The 21,849-nt window shown below is 47.8% G+C and overlaps 1 protein-coding gene across 1 annotated transcript; it reads right to left on the bottom strand.

The window, feature by feature from the left end:
* Positions 1-265: 265 nt before the first annotated feature.
* LOC125514178 (protein NRT1/ PTR FAMILY 7.2-like) lies at positions 266-3,788 on the bottom strand. Its single transcript, XM_048679451.1, has 4 exons — positions 3,605-3,788; positions 3,277-3,457; positions 2,250-2,467; positions 266-2,082 (listed from the first exon to the last, which is right to left on the bottom strand). The coding sequence occupies exons 1-4, from the start codon at positions 3,605-3,607 to the stop codon at positions 640-642; spliced, it is 1,845 nt and encodes a 614-aa protein (XP_048535408.1). The 5' UTR covers positions 3,608-3,788; the 3' UTR covers positions 266-639.
* Positions 3,789-21,849: the final 18,061 nt, after the last annotated feature.

Genomic DNA, 21,849 nt, shown 5'->3' with positions numbered 1-21,849 from the left:
GAGGGATTGGCTAGAGTTACTCTTATAAGTTTGTTTGTTGTTTAAATACAATGGCCATATGTGTGGCCAAACTTTTAACTATAGTGTAGTACAAAGTAGCCATCTCATTTCAGAAAGGGCAGAAATGACATTTCACATGAATTCTCTCCTGGGTTCGAACCATAAGTGTTATTCTTGATTTCGTTGTGTTGTACTTCCTCTTCGAAGAAATCGATTTGAAGTTATATATATAGTGTGCAGGGTCTGTTGCAAACCGGAACCAACAGGAACAAAGAAAGTTATGCATACAAATGAAGTGCACTGTCCATGCATGCATAGGAGTACAAATGAAGCGGAGCAGACTAGTCAGCGGTACAGTGAACATAAGTGGTCAGTTACAGCGTGACACTGGCCCAAAATGCCAAGAAACGAACACATAGCTAAGACATAGGCGTACGTACATGCCATCGTAGTTGCACATGAGCATGCTTATTCTTTAGTCGTAGCAGCAGCCAGCCACCTCCGATCCCATGCATGTCCTATCATCAACGAGAGACCCGTCGCGCGCTCTGAAACGTACGTACCAACGCTCGTGCATCAAGTCTCCGATCTCAAGAACCACCGCAGCCAGGCGGCCGTCGAGAGAGGCCGCCGGCCGAGTCACGCGTGGCATGCCTCCTCGTCGTCCGCGCTCCCTTCCTCCTCGTCGTCGCTCCGCCCGTCCACCTTGCAGCTCTTCCTGTAGCGGCCGGCGAAGACGAGGTACACCGCGAAGTCGGCGACGGAGAGTATGGCGAGCAGGAAGTAGAACTTGTTGAGGTGGCCCTCGTTCAGGTCCGCCGGGATCCAGCCCGGCCGCCCGTCCACCGCGGTGGCCTTGGTCACCGCGCTGACTATGATGTCGCTGAAGTAGTTGCCGAGGGACATGGACATCATGCACAGCGCGCTGCCGAAGCTCTTGAACCCGTCGGGCATCTCGCCGTTGAAGAACTCGAGCTGGCCCACGTACATCATCACCTCCGACACGCCGATCAGCGCGTACTGCGGCACCTGCCATAGGATGTGCAGCTCGCTGCTGTTCGCCGTGGTCGCGCTGGCCTTCCTGAAGTGCTCCACCGTGCCGGCGGTGGCCATGGCCATTGCGCCGAGGACCAGGCCGAGGCCCATCCTCTGCAGCTCCGTGGGTCCGGTCGAGCGTCCAGTGAACCGTGCCAGGAACGGGCAGATGGCCCGCCGGTACAGGAAGATGGTTGTCGCGACGGTGAGGATGTCGAAGGCCGACATGCTGGAGGCCGGGATCGAGAAGCTGCCCAAAGGTGTTGATCGGCGCATCGCGGCTCCCTGCACGACGAAGAGCGACGCCATCTGGGTGAAGACGACGGAGTAGAGGATGGTGCAGACCCAGATAGGGAGGATCCGCAGGATGCTCTTCACTTGCTCCACCTGCGTCACCGTGCACAGCTTCCACTGGTCGCGCGTTTTGCTGCAGGTGGCGAGCTTCGAGCTGGTGTCTTCGGTGGTGAGCGCCGCGCGGTCCAAGAACCTGAAGCCTTTGGTGTGCAGGAGCTTCCTTGAGCCGGCGTCCGTCTTGTCGTCGCCCTCGTACAGGATCTCGACGTCCTGCGACACGCCGCCGGACTTCCAGTTCCTGCAGGCGGCGGAGGCGACCTGGCAGATGCTGGCCATGGGGTTGCCGCAGGGCTGCGCGTGGCGGTACTGGGGCGTGCCGCTGAGGAAGAGCAGCAGGGCGGTGGCGGCGGCGGCGGTGGAGGCCCAGAACCCGATAACCCACTTGCCGTGGTCCTGGAGGTAGCTGAGGAAGGTGTTGGAGAAGAGCGAGCCGAGGTTGAGCGCCAGGTAGAAGTAGCTGAAGAAGGAGACCTTGGAGTGCGCCTCGGCGGGGTCCTCCTCGTCGAACTGGTCGGCCCCGAAGGTGGCGATGTTGGGCTGGTAGCCGCCGTTGCCGAAGGCGATCATGTAGAGCGCGATGTAGAAGATCCCCATCTCCGTGCCGGAGTGCGAGGCGCAGGGCGTGTGCTCCGTGCCGCACCCCACCGGCCTGATGAGGTATAGCCGCGAGGAGAGCGACAGCAGCCCGAGCCCCTGCAGAAAAGGTGCAAAGCGCATCATCAGCCCACGGCCGCGCGGTACCACGTAGTACGTACGTACGTCCTTGATGTGCACCGCGACAGTGATCGCCCATCGATCGATCGCGTGTACAACAAAGGTACAAAAACTAGAGAAGTTGATGGAGGTAGGAGTAGACTTACGAGGACGAAGATGGCCTGGAAGATGGCGCAGGTCTTGTAGCGGCCCCAGTAGGAGTCGCTGAGGAAGGCGCCGATGAGGGAGAACATGTAGACGGTGCCGGTCCACTTGCTCACGTTGTTGGCCGCGTCGCCGTTGCTCTGCTGCACCACCCTCGTCAGGAACAGCACCAGGTTCACGTTCACGCCGAAGAAGGCCATCGTCGCCAGGCCCTGGTTCACTGCAAATCAAAATACCTATCAGATCAAATCAAATCAAATCACCACCGCCAAGAGCACGTCCAGTTCATACAAAAGCTAACGGATGCTGGCCGGCTAACCACGCGACGACACGCACGCAAGCCGACACAGTGCCAGCAAAAGCGATCGACGAGCGCGCGCGGCAGTAAACTGTAGAACGAAAACGAAGTCGGCTTCCGACGCTTCCCCCTGAAGGCAACGTGGAGCGCCGACTGATCAACCGAAGCGCGTCACTTCAGTGCCAATAATAGCCTGCAGTTGTGGCAGCTAGCTAGCTAGGAGGGAGAGCGCCAGCACTGTCGTCCAACCAACCACAGAGCCCGCCAGCCAGCGCTACAGATGGATCGGCCGATCGATGGCTAGTGTTGGATCGTATGGATGATACGTCTGCTGTCTCGTAATGGTGCTGCCGCCCTGAATTAGCATTCGTAGTGCGCCCGAGCAGCTTCCCCCGTGGCGGGGAATCCCCGGTTCCGGGCGCTGCATGGCCGATGTCACCTCAGCATGCAGAATTCCGCAAAAGGGCCTGCTGTCTACCGGCTGCTTTGAGGCAAAACGTCACCTCAGATCGACGGACTTGCACTACCACTCCTACGTATCACAGCTATAGCGGCGTAAAGTTGGCTGGGAAAAAGCCTGGTTATCAAATCTTCTCTTTTCTTTTCTTTCGTTCTGCTAGTGCTTTTCTAGTGGAAGGAAGGAGACGGTGATCAGCAGATAATATATGCAGCTGGTGGGGAGAAATCCTTTGCTGTTTTTCGCCTAAAGAAAAGATGATGGAATTAGTTACCGAGAATAAGGCCTCCGGCGAGCCATCCTCCCGACTTGCCCTTCACCGCCGGCCGCCCCTTGATGTCCACGGAGCCGTCCAGGGTGTACTCGCAGAGCTTCTCCTCGGCAGCCCTCCTCTCGGCGGCGGCCTCGCCGCCCATGGCGATCACCCTCATCTTCAGCTCTCCCTCGTTCGCAGACTGCAGCCATACATCACATCGAGTTACATACTGTCTTATCTAACAGAGACTACAAAGCTAGACGAAACTGAACGCTGGCTAGCTACAGCCACGTAGAGAAGATAACCAGGAACGAGGTAGAGGTGGAGCTGGAGCATAGGTTCTAACCATTTCTCACTTCCTCGCTGGATCTCCTCAGCAGCCGGCCTCCGTCGAGTAATGCAACGAGAGAGAGAAGCTGAGAGGCTGCTGCTGCTGCTGCGAGGAGGCCGAGCAAGAAGGCAAAGAGAGAGAGAGGGAGCAAGAGACGAGGCGAGGCGATGAGGTAGCCCGCTTTGCTTCTGCGGGGAGGAGCCGCTGGTGCGCTTTATAGAGCCCGCGGCCGGGCTTTGGTAGGGCGTGCAGAATGGAAAAGCGGGCGAGGAATGCAGTGTGCGTGGCCTGCTCCGCTCACATGAGGTCACTGGTTCAGGTATCTTAGGTAGATGGACGTCACGGCCGACGGCGACGCTCTATTTCCTTGGTTTTTCACCCCCTAGCTCCTCCTCCTTTTGTTCTTCTGACCTGACCCGTCTCCAGCCAGCCAGAGCCCAGAGCCCAGAGGCCAGAGCCCATCATCGCACGGAAGAAATCCAGCTCGCTCTTCGTGCGTCCGCACGCTTCTCTCACTCGTCTCTGTCGTCGGGCGATGCGATGCGGTTGAAATTCAGCACGCTCTGCTTCAGTAACTCCTGCAGGCGGTGGCTTCAGCAGTTGGTGGTACCAGTGACCCGCATTTTTAGCCCGCGCAGCAAAAAGTGAGAGATTACTCGCGGTCCATTTCGTCCGCGAAACGGGGCAAGAAGTGCGCGTGGGAGACGTGCCCCAATCTTTCCCTTTCTCTGCAAATCTCCTCGCAACATGATTGGCATTCCACATTAGTAGGTACACGTAGTAGGTACCGTGTATGCTTAGGAATGCCTAGCCGTGATCGAACCAGCATTCCTGCATGTAATCGCATCCACATCCGCTTTGCTTGCTTTCAGTAAATGGACGCCAGGCCTGAGAGTGCCGGTTGCTTGCTCGGTTCCTCCTGAATTGTGTGCGCTGCCGGTGCGATTCCTCCACGGAACAGCAATGGGCCTCGCCACCTGTACTATATGGAATAAGAACAAGACCAGCCGGTTCTTGGTGTTTTTTTTACAAGAAATAACAGTTCTTGGTGTTTCCCTCGTGTCTCACTATGGAGAGATCGAAACGGCTTACCACAGTCAATATTCCTCCCATTATTATTGTTAGCATGTGCCTTTCTTGGAGATGGTAACAGCCATATGCCTCTGGAAGCAGAAGGAGAGAATAAGAATCAGGCTGGATCTTCCAAAAATGCAGACGCGGCGTGAGTGCGCTCGAGATAGCGCCATGAAATGTACTGCTACGTAAGACGGCTCAAGCCGTGTGGAGCGTCCCCAGCTCGGCCGCTCGGTGTCGGAGGTTGCGTCGACAGCCGTGGACCGGCGGCTCTTTACCGCTCGTTATCCGCGGTGCATCGGATGCCGGCCGGCCGTGTTCTTCGGCCTGCTGCCTCGCCGTCAGAGAACAGTGCTTCTCCCTGCGATTCTAAACGGGGAAGAACAGTCGACCACAGTGCGGGAATTGGCGCCCGAAATTACCCACAGTGCTGGCGTGTGTCACAGCTCATCGCGGGCGGGGCGTCAGTTTGATCGGTGTTCGGTGTCCTCCCCGCTCTGATCCGTAGGCGTCATGGATGGATGCATGTGTTGTCAGAAATCCATGCCCCGTCTCTTCTCGTGGACTCGTGGTGGCCACTGCTCCGGCCATCTGCTTGAGAGCAAAGCTGCGGCTAAAGACCGATACTAGTCTCGTCATTACCGCTTTTCGAACTTTAGTACTTACTGTTCATGATATGATGCGTACACGACAGGGGACGTATAAACACTGTGGTAGAAGGAACCGGCCGGGGAGCCTAGTCAACGCTAAGTTGACTCGTCGATAAGGTGGTACTTCATGGGAGGACGGCCACCTGTCGGCCCCGCATGGAGCTTTGCTACACTTACGTAAATTTTATTATGAAATTTGCGTGTTTATTAACGTGGGAGGTCAGGACTGAAATTGGGGAAGGGACGAGCCCACCTCGATGAAATTCGGGGGGACGTTTAGATTGGTTGGAAGGTTACATAAAACATGCATAGGGGTCCGTAGCCGTAGGTGCAGGATTATGGACCTTGCATGGGTATTCTTGAGTTTAGCATTTATTTTAGCTGAGAGTTTACTATTCTTCTATAATGATATATGTATTTTCCTTTTTTTTACCAGATTTCCGCCTAGCCCCCACCACCCCGCTGCCGCCGGCCACCCGGCCGTGGCGATCCACCGGAAATCTACACCGTGTTACACTCCGGAGACGGCTGACACTTATTTAGGTCCGAACATGGCACTCGCACATCTCAATTGGGAGTACCCATCTTCCCATCAACTATGAAGAAGGTAAAGATCTTCATTAATTCATCTTAGTAGCGGAATTCGCCCGGTCCAGGATTAGACTTACTTGGGTTTTCCCACTTAGCTATTTCCGAATTTACCTCTTTGCGGCAGCGACATCTCTCACCATTGGCAATAATGACACTGCAAAATTCTAGGAATATACTTGGCTATGCACGTCGCTGCTCCGATTGATCACCCCAGACTGTTTTAATAGATCAAGGCAGAAGAGCAGAAAGGTCAAGGATGCATTGACAAATGATGCTTGGATTAGGGACATTGCTCACTGCAACCTTCCCCACCAAGTGATTGAGGAATTCTTGGCCATTTGGAACATGATCAAAGCCTCGAATATAACCTTGTTGCCTGCTGCAAGTGATGAGATAATCTAGAAAGTGTCTGCTTCTGGAAATTACAACACAACTTTAGCCTACTGTGTGCAGTTTCTAGGGCAAACTGACTCCTCTCTCCCGGACATGATCTGGAAGGTGTGGGCGCTACCGCGCTGCAAATCCTTTGCCTGGTTGATGTTGCAAAACAAAATTTGGTGCGCTGATTGCCTTGAATGGCATGGCCGGATAACTGCTACTTCTGCCCCCTTTGCATCTGCAACCTGGAAACATCATTTCACCTTCTTTGGGAGTGCCCCGTGGCTTGCCAAGTGTGGAATTATTGCATCCTAAAGAGGTTGCCAGGCTCTAGCACCTGGGTGCTGGGGGGAGGGGGGCGGGGGTGAGACAACTGTGATGGCAAGCAAAATCACCAGCCTTGCTGATGTTAACAAGAGAAATGACATTAAATTCATGTTGGCACTGGCTGTTTGGGAACTCTTGGACGGGAAGAAATAACAGAATATTCAAGAACAGATCCTTGGCTGTTCCCATGCATGATCATTGGATCCATCAGATCATCCATGGAAGCCTGAGAACCCCCGACACCAAAGGCTTGTTGCACCCCTTCGGGGATCCGTCATGAGAGATAGTTCATAGCTTGGGGAGTTTTTCCTCGCCTTTTTTCTAGTTTACTCTCTTTTTCCCTCATTAGTGCCTCTGTCTACGCATGTGTACATACTGCTTCCTACCCTACATCATTTCACCTTCTTTGGGAGTGCCCCGTGGCTCGCCAAGTGTGGAGCACAATTGCATCCTGGAGAGGCTGCTAGGCTATGGCACCTACGGGCGGGGGGAGGGGGGGCGTTAGACGACCGCGATGGCAACCTGGAGAAAAATCATCACCCTTGTTGATGTTAACAAGAGAAAGGGCATCAAATTCATGCTGCCACTGACTGGTTGGGAGCTCTGGGCGAAGAGAAATAACATAATATTCAAGAACAAATCCCTGGTTGTCCCCATGATCATTGGATCCATCAGATCATTCATGGAAGCCTGGAGAACCCCCGGTGCCAAAGGCTTGTTGCAGCCCTTCGGGGATCCGTCAAGAGAGATAGTTCATAGCTTGGGGGAGTTTTTCCCCGCCTTTTTTTCTAGTTTACTCTCTTTTTCCCTTCTTAGTGGCTCTATCCACGCATGTGTACATACTGCTCCCTATCTATAATGAAAATGCCAGCGCTTTGCTGGATCTTTCAAAAAAAAGTTAGCCTTGTGGGATCTTCCAATAAAAGGCCAGTCTTGGGCGATTCCCGTTTTGCCCCTCATGAAAAGTTATGAGTAGTGATTAGGCATTTAGGCACTAGCAGCATCGAACATATGCTATTAATTGCCGGGCGCCTCCGGCCGGCGAATGGCACGTTTGGATCCTACCATCCGGTCGCAGGACATTGGCAGTGACAAAAGCTCGTAGTCGGCGACCATTTGGATCCCTAAAGGGCGCTTATAGATCGACGGCAGGGGGTATACTACCTGGAGCAAAGACCACAAAGCGAGCACCCTGATCGCCCAATACCCAGCTATCTTTAGCGCATTTTAAAACCAAATACGTAGCTGTTCTGAGAAGGATCACGATCGCCCAATGCAAAACCGTAGTCGACCGGCAAATCACGCCGAAACGCTGCCGATGGCGATGATCGAACATCAACTGAGGGGGTTGCCTTTTGCGACATGCATGCTGATGGGGTTAGGCAGAAAGACGCACCTCTAGCTAGCTCGACCGATCCACAGTAAGAGACAACCAAAACTGGTAGAGCAACTGAGAAGTGGTGTGGTATGGCAAGTACTCTCCGCGGCCCACGTCGATCGGCCACCAAGAATGAGAATCCCGCGCGATCTCGCTGCCGGGGCGATTTTTGGGTTTAGGGTTTCCACTTCCGCGGTGGTGGATCGTATAAGTGGGGCGGAATATCAGCGCGCGCGCGCGTACGTAGGCCAGGTGGGTCTCCTTCTCTCCCCGGCGCGCCCCGTCCTCCCTCCCTGTTTGGCTTATCGCTGGCACGCGTGGCCGCCGTCCGGCGCGCTGTCACGGTCCACTCGCTCGTGCGGCCCCGTCGAGCGCGACCGCTCCGTTCCGACGAGGACAACGCCCGCCGTCGACCATCCAATCCCCACGACCGGTCATGCGTCCGCCCCTACGACGACTCCAGCCATGGCAGCGCCTAGTGGCGAGCCAGCAGTGCACAGATCGAGCCGTGCTCCAGCGCGCGACCGACCGCGACAGCGCAGGCCGGGAGGCGTGGCCCGACCGACACGAAGACGTTGGGCGAACTATTTCAGGTTCTGGTCATCTCATGACAACGCCATGGAACCGTGCCCCGCGCGCACAGCTACGCACCACAAACACGCACGCACACGGCTAGCCATGGCCAGTGTCTCGACGCTTTGGAGGATTGGAAGTAGGCTAGTGGCCAGTGGGCGCCAGCGGGTAGCTAGCTAGCTAGGTGCTAAATCTGTGTCGATCGGTGTGCTGCCCGAGCAACTTGCTCGCCGAACGGACGATGTGCGTGCATGGGATGGGAGCAGGTGTGCGTCTCGTCAGGTCCGTGGTAGATCGCGGTGCGCAGTGGATCGTCGGCTCCTCTTTTCTTTCGGAGAAACGACCGGCTGCATTTCGACCAAGCTTTTGTCCTGCTGGCCCTGCTCTGGAAGACGCTCGCATAGTTGGAGGAATTCTGACCTACCGTTCCCCTGTCGTCTGCACGGGTCGCTTTAGTAATTTAGTGTGTGACAGACAGTGTGTTCCTCGTCATTCGCCCGAGCTTTTTGCGAGGGTTCCGTTGAATGAATGTACCCAAACGCTCTTGTCGGCAGGCCGGATATGATGATGGGGGAATATATGCCACACGACAACGGATGTCAGATGTGTGTGTGTGTGCGCGCGCGCGCGTACGGGCATCAGTAGTTAGTTACCCGCTTTATCAGCAGGATGACATATATGTCTAATATTACTACTGTGCTACTGCATGTATGAGCTAGGTAGGTAGTATAACATATGGAAGACCGAAGTATGTGCGAGCGTCGATCGGGACAGAGAAAGAGACACGGGCTTCTTTGATTTATATGGGAAGTGGACGACGAGAACTACTTTTATTGCAGTGGTGGAGTTACAACGACGTGATTTCCTTCACTAGGAATCTTTTGTAGCATCATGGAATCGCTCCTTGAGGCATTATATACCGTTCATTTGTATATCTTGATAGGTACCACGAATGATTCTTCTAGCTGATCATGGCTACTAACTTGAAATTAAGAATCTTCTCAATCGGATTGAGATGGAGAACTGCAAACATGGCCGACATATACTCAGGACTGCCAAGAACAATGCAAAATATATACTATATAGATAAGGCTAGTTCACGCAAAAGTGTCCTACATATTGGATTTTATTTGTTAATGTACTAAATGATACATGTACGCTACAAAAGTAAATGGCGGCAATGCTGCAGGAGAAGTGATTGTCTAAAGATGATGGCAAACCTATAATAACACGATGACAAAACATTGAGGATGCGGGCAGACATTACTCGATGAAAAGATTGAAGAAGAAAAAAAGAGCAACAACCACACCTGCCATTTGGAAGGTCACAATGACCACACCGGCATTCCTTCTGAAGGGAGAAGGACTGGCGGTCATCCGGTCCTAGATGCCCACACCCCGAACCATCACTCGCCGCCAACAAAGAGGCGAAGGTCCAAAACTCTAAAACGACGCCTCAAAAGGTCATTGCATGAACCAATAAAGCCGGTTCATTGGTTTCACCGAGAGAAGTTGTTAGATATGGAGCCTATTTCAAAACCGCAGTACGACGCCTCCAAGATGGTTAGTGACATGTGTGAATGATTGGGCTGGAAAAATAAGGGCTGCTCCATTCTTCACCTTCCTCCCTTACTGCCGCCTCCTAACCCAAAATCCTCCATCACCCTTCTCCCTTCCCCTCGTCGCTGCTATAGACTGGGATCGTGAAAAGACTGAACTCGCCCATGAAGATGACGGTGGGGAGGTGGTCGTCCCGTTAGATTTTGGCGTCGCGACGTGGTCTATGGGCGGTCGTAACGGGAAGTGTGCATGGCTATGTAGCGACGACAGTGTCGTCCCGAGCTTGGTCGGCAGCCACTAGTGGCGTGGGCCATGCCATTATAGGAGATCGATTGTGCATTGTCGGAGACAACCCTGACTATAGGTTTGCAAGCGGCGGAGGTGGCCCGTCTTTGGTGGCCATCTGCATCCCCACGAGGCCGTTCTCCGCTGGGGTATGCCGATGGCGCCAGTGGCAGTCAATTCGGCTAGCTGGAACAACCAGTTTTTGCCGTGACAACGGTTGGACAACAGTCGCCGACATGATGGAGGATCTTGAACCTTTAGACGTGGCGGCAACAGCTATCCTCCTTGGTATGTTAGTTGTCTGATTTTTCCTCCACGAGCGAGAATGGTTGAGCAAGAGATGACACATCGTGGTGTCATCTGATGCAGATCTGCCACTTATTGTGTCTCGTGAGGACAGTGGGTGACTGCCTGAACGTCTGGAATTGGGATATGATGGTGTCAGTGACCTTATTGACACTACTCCTTCATCAATCGACGTCGCTTGTGTGAGAGCAACATTCTTTCAGATCCTTTGGTGATGATCGATTATTGTCAGGGTTCGACTGCGTGCTTGCGCGGGCATGGGAATCACTTGTGTGTCTCTCACGTAAAGACCATGAACGTGGCTATTTGCTAGGATTACTTCAATTTGGTGGTGCTTCTTGAGTACCCGATCACGATCTCACGGGTGAAAGCCCTAGGTCAGACTCTAGTTGGTTAGACCTAGCAATTGTGGTGTCTTTGCATTGTTACTTGTTTAAGGCATTGCTCAGAGTTTCTCGGACTTGATCTTTAGGATGAGAACTCGGGATATGACCTTGAGTGGTTGAATCTAGTGACAATGACATTTGAGCATCGTTCCATCCTTGGAAGCGTTGCTGCTAGAGAAGCTTTCTTATTGCCCTTGTGTTGTCAACAGCTGGTTGGTGCCGATGTGGTTGATGCAGTTCGTCGATCTTTGTTTTGATTGCCTTGGTTTTTCTTCTTGTTCCGCCTAGCCATAGTTTCGGTCTTGTATGACTTTGCTTTTTGCAGGCATGATCCTTTACGTGCATGCATTGGTGTTGACTGTGTGTATTCTAGTAATGGAGAGGTGGATATATGCTCATTATGTTTGTATCCACCCTTTACAAAAAATATTGAGTGACACACATAGGCGCATCGACAAATACTCATTTCAGGGTTTTCATCTAAGATCAGCACCTCACCTTTTCAGCATTTCTTGTCACGAAATTTCATATACTCAAGTCTGTAAATCCCTATATTTTTCAATCATCAAAACTACACATGCATTTTTGCCGAATGCCTATGCTTTCCATTCCAACATTCTCTGGGATCCAGCAAATCAAAGAGGGCCTAAGATATTTGCCAAAGCAAACACTGTGTAACCGCATGGTGCTTTCCAGTGCAGAAAAGATCATCCTAAAGTACTGCATAAAATTAGGCCATTCAAATCATCGCAAATCCTCTTATCCTTTTCTTTCGCGCACAAAAAATCCACTTTCTCACAGGTAATGCCATGCATGATTTGGCACAAAAAGGAGAGGTATTACCAAACATACCTTCATTTTCCAGATAGCACGCAACGTTTTTCAGGTAAACCCATGTTTTGTCTGTTTCAGTGCGCGCGGACGAGTGAATTAAAATGGTCGACAGTGATTACAGATCGTCTTAACAATTGCAGGCCGGCTCTTTTCGGTCGTTGCTTTCGCCCGGTTCCTCCGCTTTTGGTGAATTGCACTCATGCGCGCCCCTTATTATAGCATGAAGACATGCATGACACGCCGCTTCATTCGTCTCCGGGAAACCAAGGGTGGGCTAGCTAAGTGCAGTCTGGATTTGTCTCACAGTGGCTGCCTCTCTGCTTTTCTGATCCCCGCGAACGAAATGATCTTGGCCAACCCTTTCGCTTTATCTTGCCCTAATGACGAATGAAATGCACAGCACTTATACGTCTTCTCGATCGGCCCCATTGTGTCACTTCGGCTCGCCGAGAGATCAGCTGCCGCCGATTCGCCACCGGAGCTACGCATGCGGGCAGCTGGTGGCGGGCTAGGCATACCGGTTTCTTGATGGGAACGTACACTTAACCGGATGATACTACCTAATTTCTCGTCACGGGGCACTTTTACGTGTCTGGTTAGATGACAATATGACATGACTTACCTCTCAGCTTAGGTTAGCTAGGTCAGGTGAGGTGCTCTCACCTGAGACCGGCGTGACCGCGACGTTCCTATCATTTGCATTCACGGCGTTTAGGCCCGTCGCTCTCCGACCACGCACCACTAGCTACCACCACGCACCAGCACCACCCCGGCCTGGCTGCGTCCCCGCGCTTTCTCGATCCCCCACCATGCGCTCGCGAGCGGGCGACGACGACGACGACGACCATAGCTGTGTGTCAGCTGAATGCGCGAGTTGTCACTCGGGAAAGAAACGCAGCCGGCGGCCGGCCGGACGACGGACGATCGGGAGAGGAGTGGCTGGTCTCGTCTACGGCGGCACTGTAGTGGTACGAGTACGATGAGCTGAGCCGTCGTGGTTTCGGCATAGCTCGCTGAAAAGCGGCAGACATGCATCCCTCTCGACTCCGATGGATTGCTACAGCCAACTACTAACTGATGGCTCGAGCTAGTCCTGCTATGGCCGGCCTTGATCTCTGCGTTAGGGCTTCAGTGGCTGCCATGCGTTTCAGGTGGAGAGATCAGGTAGGCTTTCTCCGGATAAGTGGCGAGTGATCCATGTAGGTGTGCCATGGTAGGTCTGCTTGATTCTTTGCTTTTCTTTCCGGCGATTGACTGATGGGTGATAGCTTCCTCCAGTGCTCGGAATATGACGTGATTGTTGGTCGTGACTGAACGTCTCAAGGATTCTGATGGTTAAAATAACACGTCAATGCATGCTCCAAAGTGCACCTACAACTTGGGCAGCGTGTATATCTCCCGAATTTCGCTCGCCACATATTCCGGGTTTCACTGTGCTGGCCACCCTGTTAAAGTAAAACCAATGAGGATAAGTCAAAAAAGTTTGACCTCCTGGCACCAGGTTGGTTCCTTGGCCTGAAATCTCTTGTGAGAAATGGAGCCCAGTATATCAGCGATGTGGAGGTTAGGTCTGTTCCCTGCTTTTCTTTATCGTAGATAGCCTTTTACCTATTTATCACATCATGACAGTAACAGCACGTATACACAGTTTAGTTTGTACGTACTACTATACTACTGGTATTTATCCAATATAATGATTAACATCATGATTGAGCTTGACAAAACATGCTACGAATATAAAACATGTTTTGGGGTTGAGCTTTGTGGGGTAGAGAAACAGTACATTTCATGATTTGCAGTATCCTGTAGGAGCTCTACTACCCTTTCGGAGAGCGTGTGATCTGGAATGCTTGTTTTTGTCCTGCACAAAACGTGATCTTTCAAGCCTGTAATGCTTTTTGGGTGTCAACTGTGCCGATTGTCCCTGGGCCATCAGATGCCGTGTATGTCTTTTCATGTCACACGCGGGTGGATCCATGTAAGACACGCAAGCACTAGAATCGCTGTCGGAAAAAAGAAGCATGAAGGTGGTAAAATACAGTGGAGCACACTAACCGCTGGGATAATATCATCCAGTGAGATGTGTACCGTGTTGCTCTGTAGACACAGTGAAACGACAGTCAAATGTACTCTCTTCCATAAATCTTGTCTAACTAAAACTACGATAAAAATTATGGAACGGAGGAAGTAGTACTTAAGAAAAGTTGCTAAAATGTTAAAAATCAACCTAAATGATAAATGTCACACGTATAGCACGAAGCACTCTGACCCAGGCGTTTTTTAAACTAAAGTTGCCGTTTGAAAGAAAAAACAAATCCAAAAAAAACTGAAACTTGCCATCCAAAAAGAAAATTGTCATCCTCGCGTCAGTAAAGTTGTAATAAAAGAATTTAAAGTTGCCATGTGTTCGTGCCACACGGATAGCACTTATCAAGATCCAAAATCAATGTCCATCTTCTTTTTTGAAAACATTACAGACGCAAGCGCTGATATATACGTGCATACACTCACCCTTATACGAAGTCACCGTAGGCGCCTCTTAGTCGACGTGAACGTTTCCTCCCATTGAACGCGTGTCGCCGGAAATTCTGAAATAAATCCAGAATAAATGCGAGCACCAGGATTTGAAATAAATCCAGATACAGTGATACCACTGTCCACCTAACTATCCAACCACAGATTGGTTCTCAAATCAATGTCCATCTGAGAAAACTATGATGGTTTTCTGTGACAAATATTTTCTAGTGATATGTTCTGCCTAATATTTCTTTTGAGAACCAAATAATTTTACTTTTGTTGTTCAAGCCAGCCAATTTTTTGTTAGGATAATATACTCTCTCCGTTCAAGATTATGTTGCGTTTTAGATAAACTATATACTCCCTCCATTCCAAAATAGATGACCCAACTTTATACTATCTTTATACTTAAGTTAGTACAAAGTTGAGTAATCTATTTTAAAATAGAAAGAGTACTATATAAGCATACCAAGGAGTGCTTATCGGAACTAGTCTTGGACAATTTTACCCCTCCACAATAACTGCATGTATCCAGACTGGGCCCTGCTTTTAAAGGAAAACCCTATTTGACGCTTGTTGCATCGAACTGTCTGATTCGCACAGTCCCGAACGACAAGAATGAATACGGGCCGGCCCATTTAAATCTGTTAGTTGCCTCTACATATACCGGTTTTGGGAACATTCTAGAAGGTTCCAGGCTGGTTTTTAACAGTTTGCGAACTTTCTAGGAGGTTTATGAATCATTTTTTCTGTTTCTTTTTTTGTTTATTGTTTCTTTCCTCTCTATTTTTTACTTTTTAATTTTTTGTGTCATTAAATCCGAAGTTCCAAAAAATATCCAATATATTAAAAATTTATTGAATTTACAGAAATGTTTAAATTTAATAAAAAAACTTTTCGAAAACTATTTATGTTTGAAAATGGACTGAATTCTGAAATTTGTTCATGTTCTGAAAAAATGTCCCCAGTTTCAAAATTTTGTTCATCTTTTTAGAGATTGTGCGCAAGTTAAAAATGTTTGAAACTTCAAAATTTGTTCAAGTTTACAAAGTTTGGAGTTTTGAAATATGTTTGTGTTTTCAAAATTTGCTTAAAATTTCAAAACTGTCCAGAATGTCAATTTTTGTTCTCATTTAAAAAACAAAAATTCAAAATGTGTTCTAGTTTTTTAAAGATTGTTCATGTTTTCAAAAAAAACCGCGTTTCAAAAAATATTTCGTTTTAGAAAAATGCTTTGAAATTTCAAATAACATTCAAATCTGTCGTTGTTCATAGTTCTGAATATTCTGCGTTGCTTGTCGGCCACCTAGGTACATGTGTTTCTAGACCGGCCCAGTTGTCCGCTCGTTGCGTGCGTCGCGCGTCTATATGATACAAAATAGGAGGTCCCGGTTTTAAATGGTCGTGTGTGCATTAATGTCACACGGAGAATTGGGGCAGTTCGGCTAGCCCAAATAATATTTCCTTTTTTTGTTTATGTTCTATTCTTATTATTTGGCCTGAAAAAATATTCTTCTTTCTCATATTCACTTTACCTTTTATTTTAGCCTTTTCATATTTTCTGCCATTTTGGCATGCATTTATATTTTCCTTCTAAAGTATAAGACCTTTCAAAGATTTGAATACATACTACATATGAATAAAAAATGGCAAGCATAACAGAGCGTGGGAATGACATGCAACAAGGAGTGCAGTGGGCTGACCCAACCGTGCGATAGGAGCTCTTTGTTGCAATGACTAAATTTTCCTTATTAAGAGATGTAGTATGTGATCGCCTGCAGTGTGGCTCTTCCTGGGCTATGCCTAGCACCGGTTGGTTTTTTGGCCAGTTTTTTAGGGTTTGCAGTTTGGTTTTTGTCTCTTTTTCGCAATTTCTAGTTTTGCTTCTTCTTTCATTTCTTTTTTACAATTTTTATTTTCTAATTCTTTCTATTTCCTTTTTTAGGTTTTCTTCTTCTTTTTTCTTTTTCATTTTTCATTTTTGGTTCTATTTTCATGTTTCCTTTTTCTTTTCTTTTTCTCCTAATTCATTTCATCGTGCATATCTAAATTTCTTTTGTGTATTTAAATGTTTTGCCATGAATTAGAGACTTTGATAGTGTATTGGAAAATATTCACCATGTATTACATTTTTATGATGTACAAAAATATTCATTGATTTTTGAAAAAGTTTTCATAATCAATAAAATATTCTTCATTCATTAATAAATGTACATGATTATTCAAGCAGGTTTACGTTGTCTTAAAAATGTTTATTGGGTATTTTAAAATGCTCAAACTGTATTAGAGAATTTGCATCATGTAGAAAATGGTCATGTATTAGAGAATGTCCATCACATATTAAAAATGTTAGCCAAGAATTAAAATTATTGAGCTTGTATTTATATAATGTTTACATATTTAAAAATCTATGCATAAATATTTTATAAATGCATGAACAATTTCAAAAACTACATGAACAATTGAAAAAAGTTTAAGGAACACTTTATAGTTATATGGAACATTTACAAAGAAGTGAACACTATGGCAAAACACACAGACATTATTTTTTGTACTTTAAATTGGATATATAAAAATAGTGAGTAACTTATTTAAACCTTTTTTTCATTTCTATTTTTATCACGTATTGTAGAGCAAAGTGCACAATCGTGTGAATTTTCCATTTTTCTTTTATGTTTCTTTCCAACTTTTTCTTTCAATTAATGTTCTCAAATTTTATAAAATGCTCAAGTTTTTCTAAAAAAAGGCACTAAAAAGTTCTCAACTATGTCTATAATTTTTTATAAAAATAAAAATGTAAAGAATCTATTAAAAATTTAGAATTCATAATTTTTAACGTATTTGTTTAAGATGTTCTCAAATAATTGAAAATGTAAACATTGAAAAATATTGTTCATTTTTATTTTAAAATATTCGTGTTTTAAAATAGTAACGATTCTTTTTTACTGCTAAAGTAAAACCCAATTGAAAACTTGCAAAACGGGAGAAAACACTAGAAAAACAGGGGGGGAAATCACTCATACGCTCGCTATAGCCCGAAGTGGGTCGGTATAGTCAGGGTGCATGTGCAACAACTCGACAATGTGTACAATAAGCGACACATTGGAGGTGCACTAATGCTACATCATACTTACCGCGAGAGGAAGGAAGCTTCGCCTTAGTGGGTCGGCCCCATAGATTTGATTCGGGTAGTTTCAAACTTTCAATGGACAATCGTCATCAACAGATATGTGCCAAACAAGGCCAATGCACCAATAATTTGTATATCACTACTTGGCCTAAATTTCCTAGAAAACACACTACCTTAGGAAAACCCTATTCGGCTCTTAAGGAACCAGAAGTAGGTGTTTCGTACACCGGAACACCCCCAAATCCACCACTAGGGTAGTTAATCGGCCGGCCTATAATTCTTGAAACTGTTCCCAGTTTTGGGAAGCTTGTAGCAGCTTCTGTCAGGTTTTCTATTCATTTTTGCCTCTAATTTTTTTCTTCGCATTTCCTTTTTCTTGTTATTTTTCATGAATTTCAGAAACAACAAGTTTTTTCATATCCAGAACCTTTTTTCAAATTTGTGAACTCAAATCCATGAACACTATTTGAAAGTCATTTTTTCCAAATACGCGAACTTCATTCAAATTCATTAACTTTTTCCAAATCCATCAACCTTTTGAATTTCACAAACATTTTTAAAAATTGTTTTTTATTCATTAACTTTATCAAATTTGTAATATTTTTTGAATCCATGAACATTTTTAAAACTCTCAATCATTTTCCAAATTTTAAAAATCTTTTTTAGATTGAAGGACTATTTGCAACTTCATTTTTTATATAATCGATGAACATTTATTGAAATTTGTGAAAAAAATTCAAATACAAATTTTGTGATGTATAGAAAATCGGAAGACCTTTTTTCTTCTTCTAAACTAGCAAGTGTTGGTGTTTCCTGTAGAGTGAGCGAGTCTGGTGAGTGGGTGAGCGAGGAGAGGCGAGTGCTAATTTGGGCGTACGCCCACCAAGTTTTTCGTGCGAGTACTGGACCTCTCACCTTCTTTTTTTTTTAGTATTAGTCATAGAAGTTACTTTGTATTTTCTTATAGCTTAGATTCAAATCAGTGTATCCATAATTATTATGAGTGTGAATAAAAATTCAGATGTTCGTAAAAAAAAAGAGTTATCATCTTTTCTAGTCCGACTAACACGCGCTACGTGGGGTAACAACCAAATAAGCTCCATAGCACAGCCTATGAAGCGAGGCTAACTTTGCAGCCCAGCCAAATGTTCTCAACAAAAAAGCGAAGGCAAAGGAACTAAAAAAAGGAAAACGTTTGCAGCCGGCCGAGTGCATCGTTGGATCCAGTCATGATCGAAGCGTGTGCATTTAGCCGCGCCATCCCACCCACGATCCAAATGAGTGGCTGTGGAGGCCCACACACCGCTCGCGACCTGGTTTTCTTCTATATCTACTTGATCCTCATTCCATTTTGCTATCTTCCCCGCAACCATCAGATCAATCCCACGCCGGCTCGCCTCTCGTCGGCGACAAGCGAGTCGCCGGTGCAGGGGGGAGTGCACGGCCGAGGCGTGCTCGTCGCCATGGCTCTGCAGCTGGGTGCGCTCCTCTCCATGGTCGTCGCCCGGATGGGTTGGAGGTGTTACAACCACCGGCGTCAAGTGCTACAAACTCACGGCGCCCGTGCTACAATAGCGGTGAGCGGGCGGCAACGCATGCTGCAATCATGCTTACGACAAGCTACAACCATCATGGACCACTCGACATATGCGGTAAGCAATTCAAACAATTCAAAAAGCTACAACCATTATGGCGAGAGCTACAACCTGCACGGCTAGATGCTACGAGTGGCAAGGTGGAGCTCAGCGGCAAGCTTCAACTGTGGGCGAGCAGTGCTGCAACCAGCGGGATTTTTTTGTTGGAAATGTCCGACAAAAAGCTGCATCCAGACGACTAGTGTTGGAATCGGATGACCAGTCTTTTTTTGCTGGCACCACCTTTTTTGTTTTGCTACACAAATTTTGTTTTTCAGTGATGAGTTGTCTTTTGTTGCGACCGCTGATGGCGAGGCATGATTTTTGGAGGCAGGATGTGTAGTTCGTTTTTGTTGGCATCGCCTTTTTGTTTTGGTACAATCTGCAAGGTTTTTTGTGGGATCGTCTAGATGTCATGTTGCGACTGCCCGCGGCGAAAGGATGTTGTTTACTGGAACCATGATGTGTTTTGCTGAAACTGTGTGTGTTTTGCTACAACGTCTTCTTGCCGGTGGAAGCCGCCGGCGGTGAGCCAAATGTGGGTTGATGTCGGAAATGCTGCAATGTACAATCGCATGCGCAAGCTGAACATGAACAGGGGGAATCTCTGTGTTTCTTTGTGTGTTCAAACTCATGTACATTGTAGCGGGGTGCTGGGAGGAGGGTGGCGGGGTGCTGGGAGCGCGGTAAGAGGCTGGTAGTCGGCAAGGACGAGCGGCGAGAGGCGGTCACCGGCAAGAGGAGCCACTCACGGGGAGAGTGTCTTTTTTCCATGCGCAACTCATTTCGGCTGACGAAGGAGAAGGTTGGCCTGATCCAACGGGTGTTAAGAGCATCTCCAGCCGTTGCCCCCCCCCTGGGAGGCATAAAAATCGCCCCATGGGGGCGAGCCGGTGATAGAATCGGTGCTGGGAGCGATTGATCGTCCAGTCGTCGCCCCGAGGCATCGAGATTGGCCCAGTTTTCGGCCCACTTTCGGCGAATAAAAGGCCCCATATGGGTGATAATCGGCCCATATTCGGCGTGGTTCGCCGTGCCTCGGCGTTCAATTATGAACATAAATAATTTTTTATTACATAGTTCATCATAGAAAATCAAATAGTTCAACAAAATAGTGCAACAACAAATAGTTCAATACAAATTATATTGTTTAACAAATAAAAAATTCATATTTCATCACACGTCGAGCCCGGTGTCGCCCTTGAGCCTCCAAAGATGCCCCACTAGATCCTGCTGCAGTTGATGATGCACCTGTGGGTCTCGGATCTCCTGACGCATACTGAGGTAGGCAGTTGATCGGCTAGAGGACCCTGCCTGTAGTATGGTTCAGTGTCAAACACTGGCACTTCCTGCTCGCTCTCAATGATCATGTTGTGCAAGATGACACAGCAAGTCATGATCTTCCACATTTGATCTTTCGACCAGGTCTGAGCAGGGTAGCGGACAACCGCAAATCGAGATTGGAGCACACCAAAAGCTCGCTCGACATCCTTCCTGCAAGCCTCTTGACACTTGGCAAAGTAGGACTTCTTGCCTTCTGGCACATCGTTTGAGATAGTCTTCACAAATGTAGACCATCTCGGATAGATGCCCTCAGCTAGGTAGTACCCCTTGTTGTAGTGCCGCCCATTGACCTCGAAGTTCACCAGAGGAGAATGACCTTCAACAAGCTTGGCAAAGACAGGGGAGCACTGCAGCACTGTCATTATGAGTTCCTGGCATACCAAAGAAGAAGTGCCAAATCCAGAGGTCCTGTGTGGCCACCGCCTCAAGTACCACACTACAACCGCCTTTGGCGCCTTTGTACATCCCATGCCAAGCAAATGGGCAGTTCTTCCATTTCCAATGCATGCAGTCGATGCTTCCAAGCATCCCAGGAAATCCTCTTGCTGCATTCTGTGCTAGGATCCGAGCAATGTCTTCCGCATAGGGGGTTCACAAGTATTGCGGTCCAAACACTGCCACCACTGCCCGACAGAACTTGTAGAAACACTTGCTACCCCTTGAGCACTGCGTTAGTTTTCCCTTGAAGAGGAAAGGGTGATGCAGCAAAGTAGCGTAATTATTTCCCTCAGTTTTTGAGAACCAATGTATCAATCCAGTAGGAGGCTACGCGCTAGTCCCTCGTACCCGCACAAAACAAATAACTCCTTGCAACCAACGCGATAAGGGGTTGTCAATCCCTTCATGGTCACTTACGAGAGTGAGATCTGATAGATATGATAAGATAATATTTTTGGTATTTTTATGATAAAGATGCAAAGTAAAATAAAAGCAAAGTAAAAAGCAAAGGAAATACCTAAGTATTGGAAGATTAATATGATGAAGATAGACCCGGGGGGCATAGGTTTCACTAGTGGCTTCTCTCAAGAGCATAATTATTTTACGGTGGGTGAACGAATTACTGTTGAGCAATTGACAGAATTGAGCATAGTTATGAGAATATCTAGGTATGATCATGTATATAGGCATCACGTCCGAGACAAGTAGACCGACTCCTACCTGCATCTACTACTATTACTCCACTTATCGACCACTATCCAGCATGCATCTAGAGTATTAAGTTCATGAAAACAGAGTAACGCCTTAAGCAAGATGACATGATGTAGAGGGATAAATTCATGCAATATGATACAA

This window comes from Triticum urartu, chromosome 6 (genome assembly GCF_003073215.2).
Source record: "Triticum urartu cultivar G1812 chromosome 6, Tu2.1, whole genome shotgun sequence".
In the NCBI taxonomy this organism is placed as follows: Eukaryota; Viridiplantae; Streptophyta; class Magnoliopsida; order Poales; family Poaceae; genus Triticum; species Triticum urartu.
Note: the sequence above shows the minus strand (reverse complement) of the source record. Positions and strands in the feature narration are given on the sequence as shown.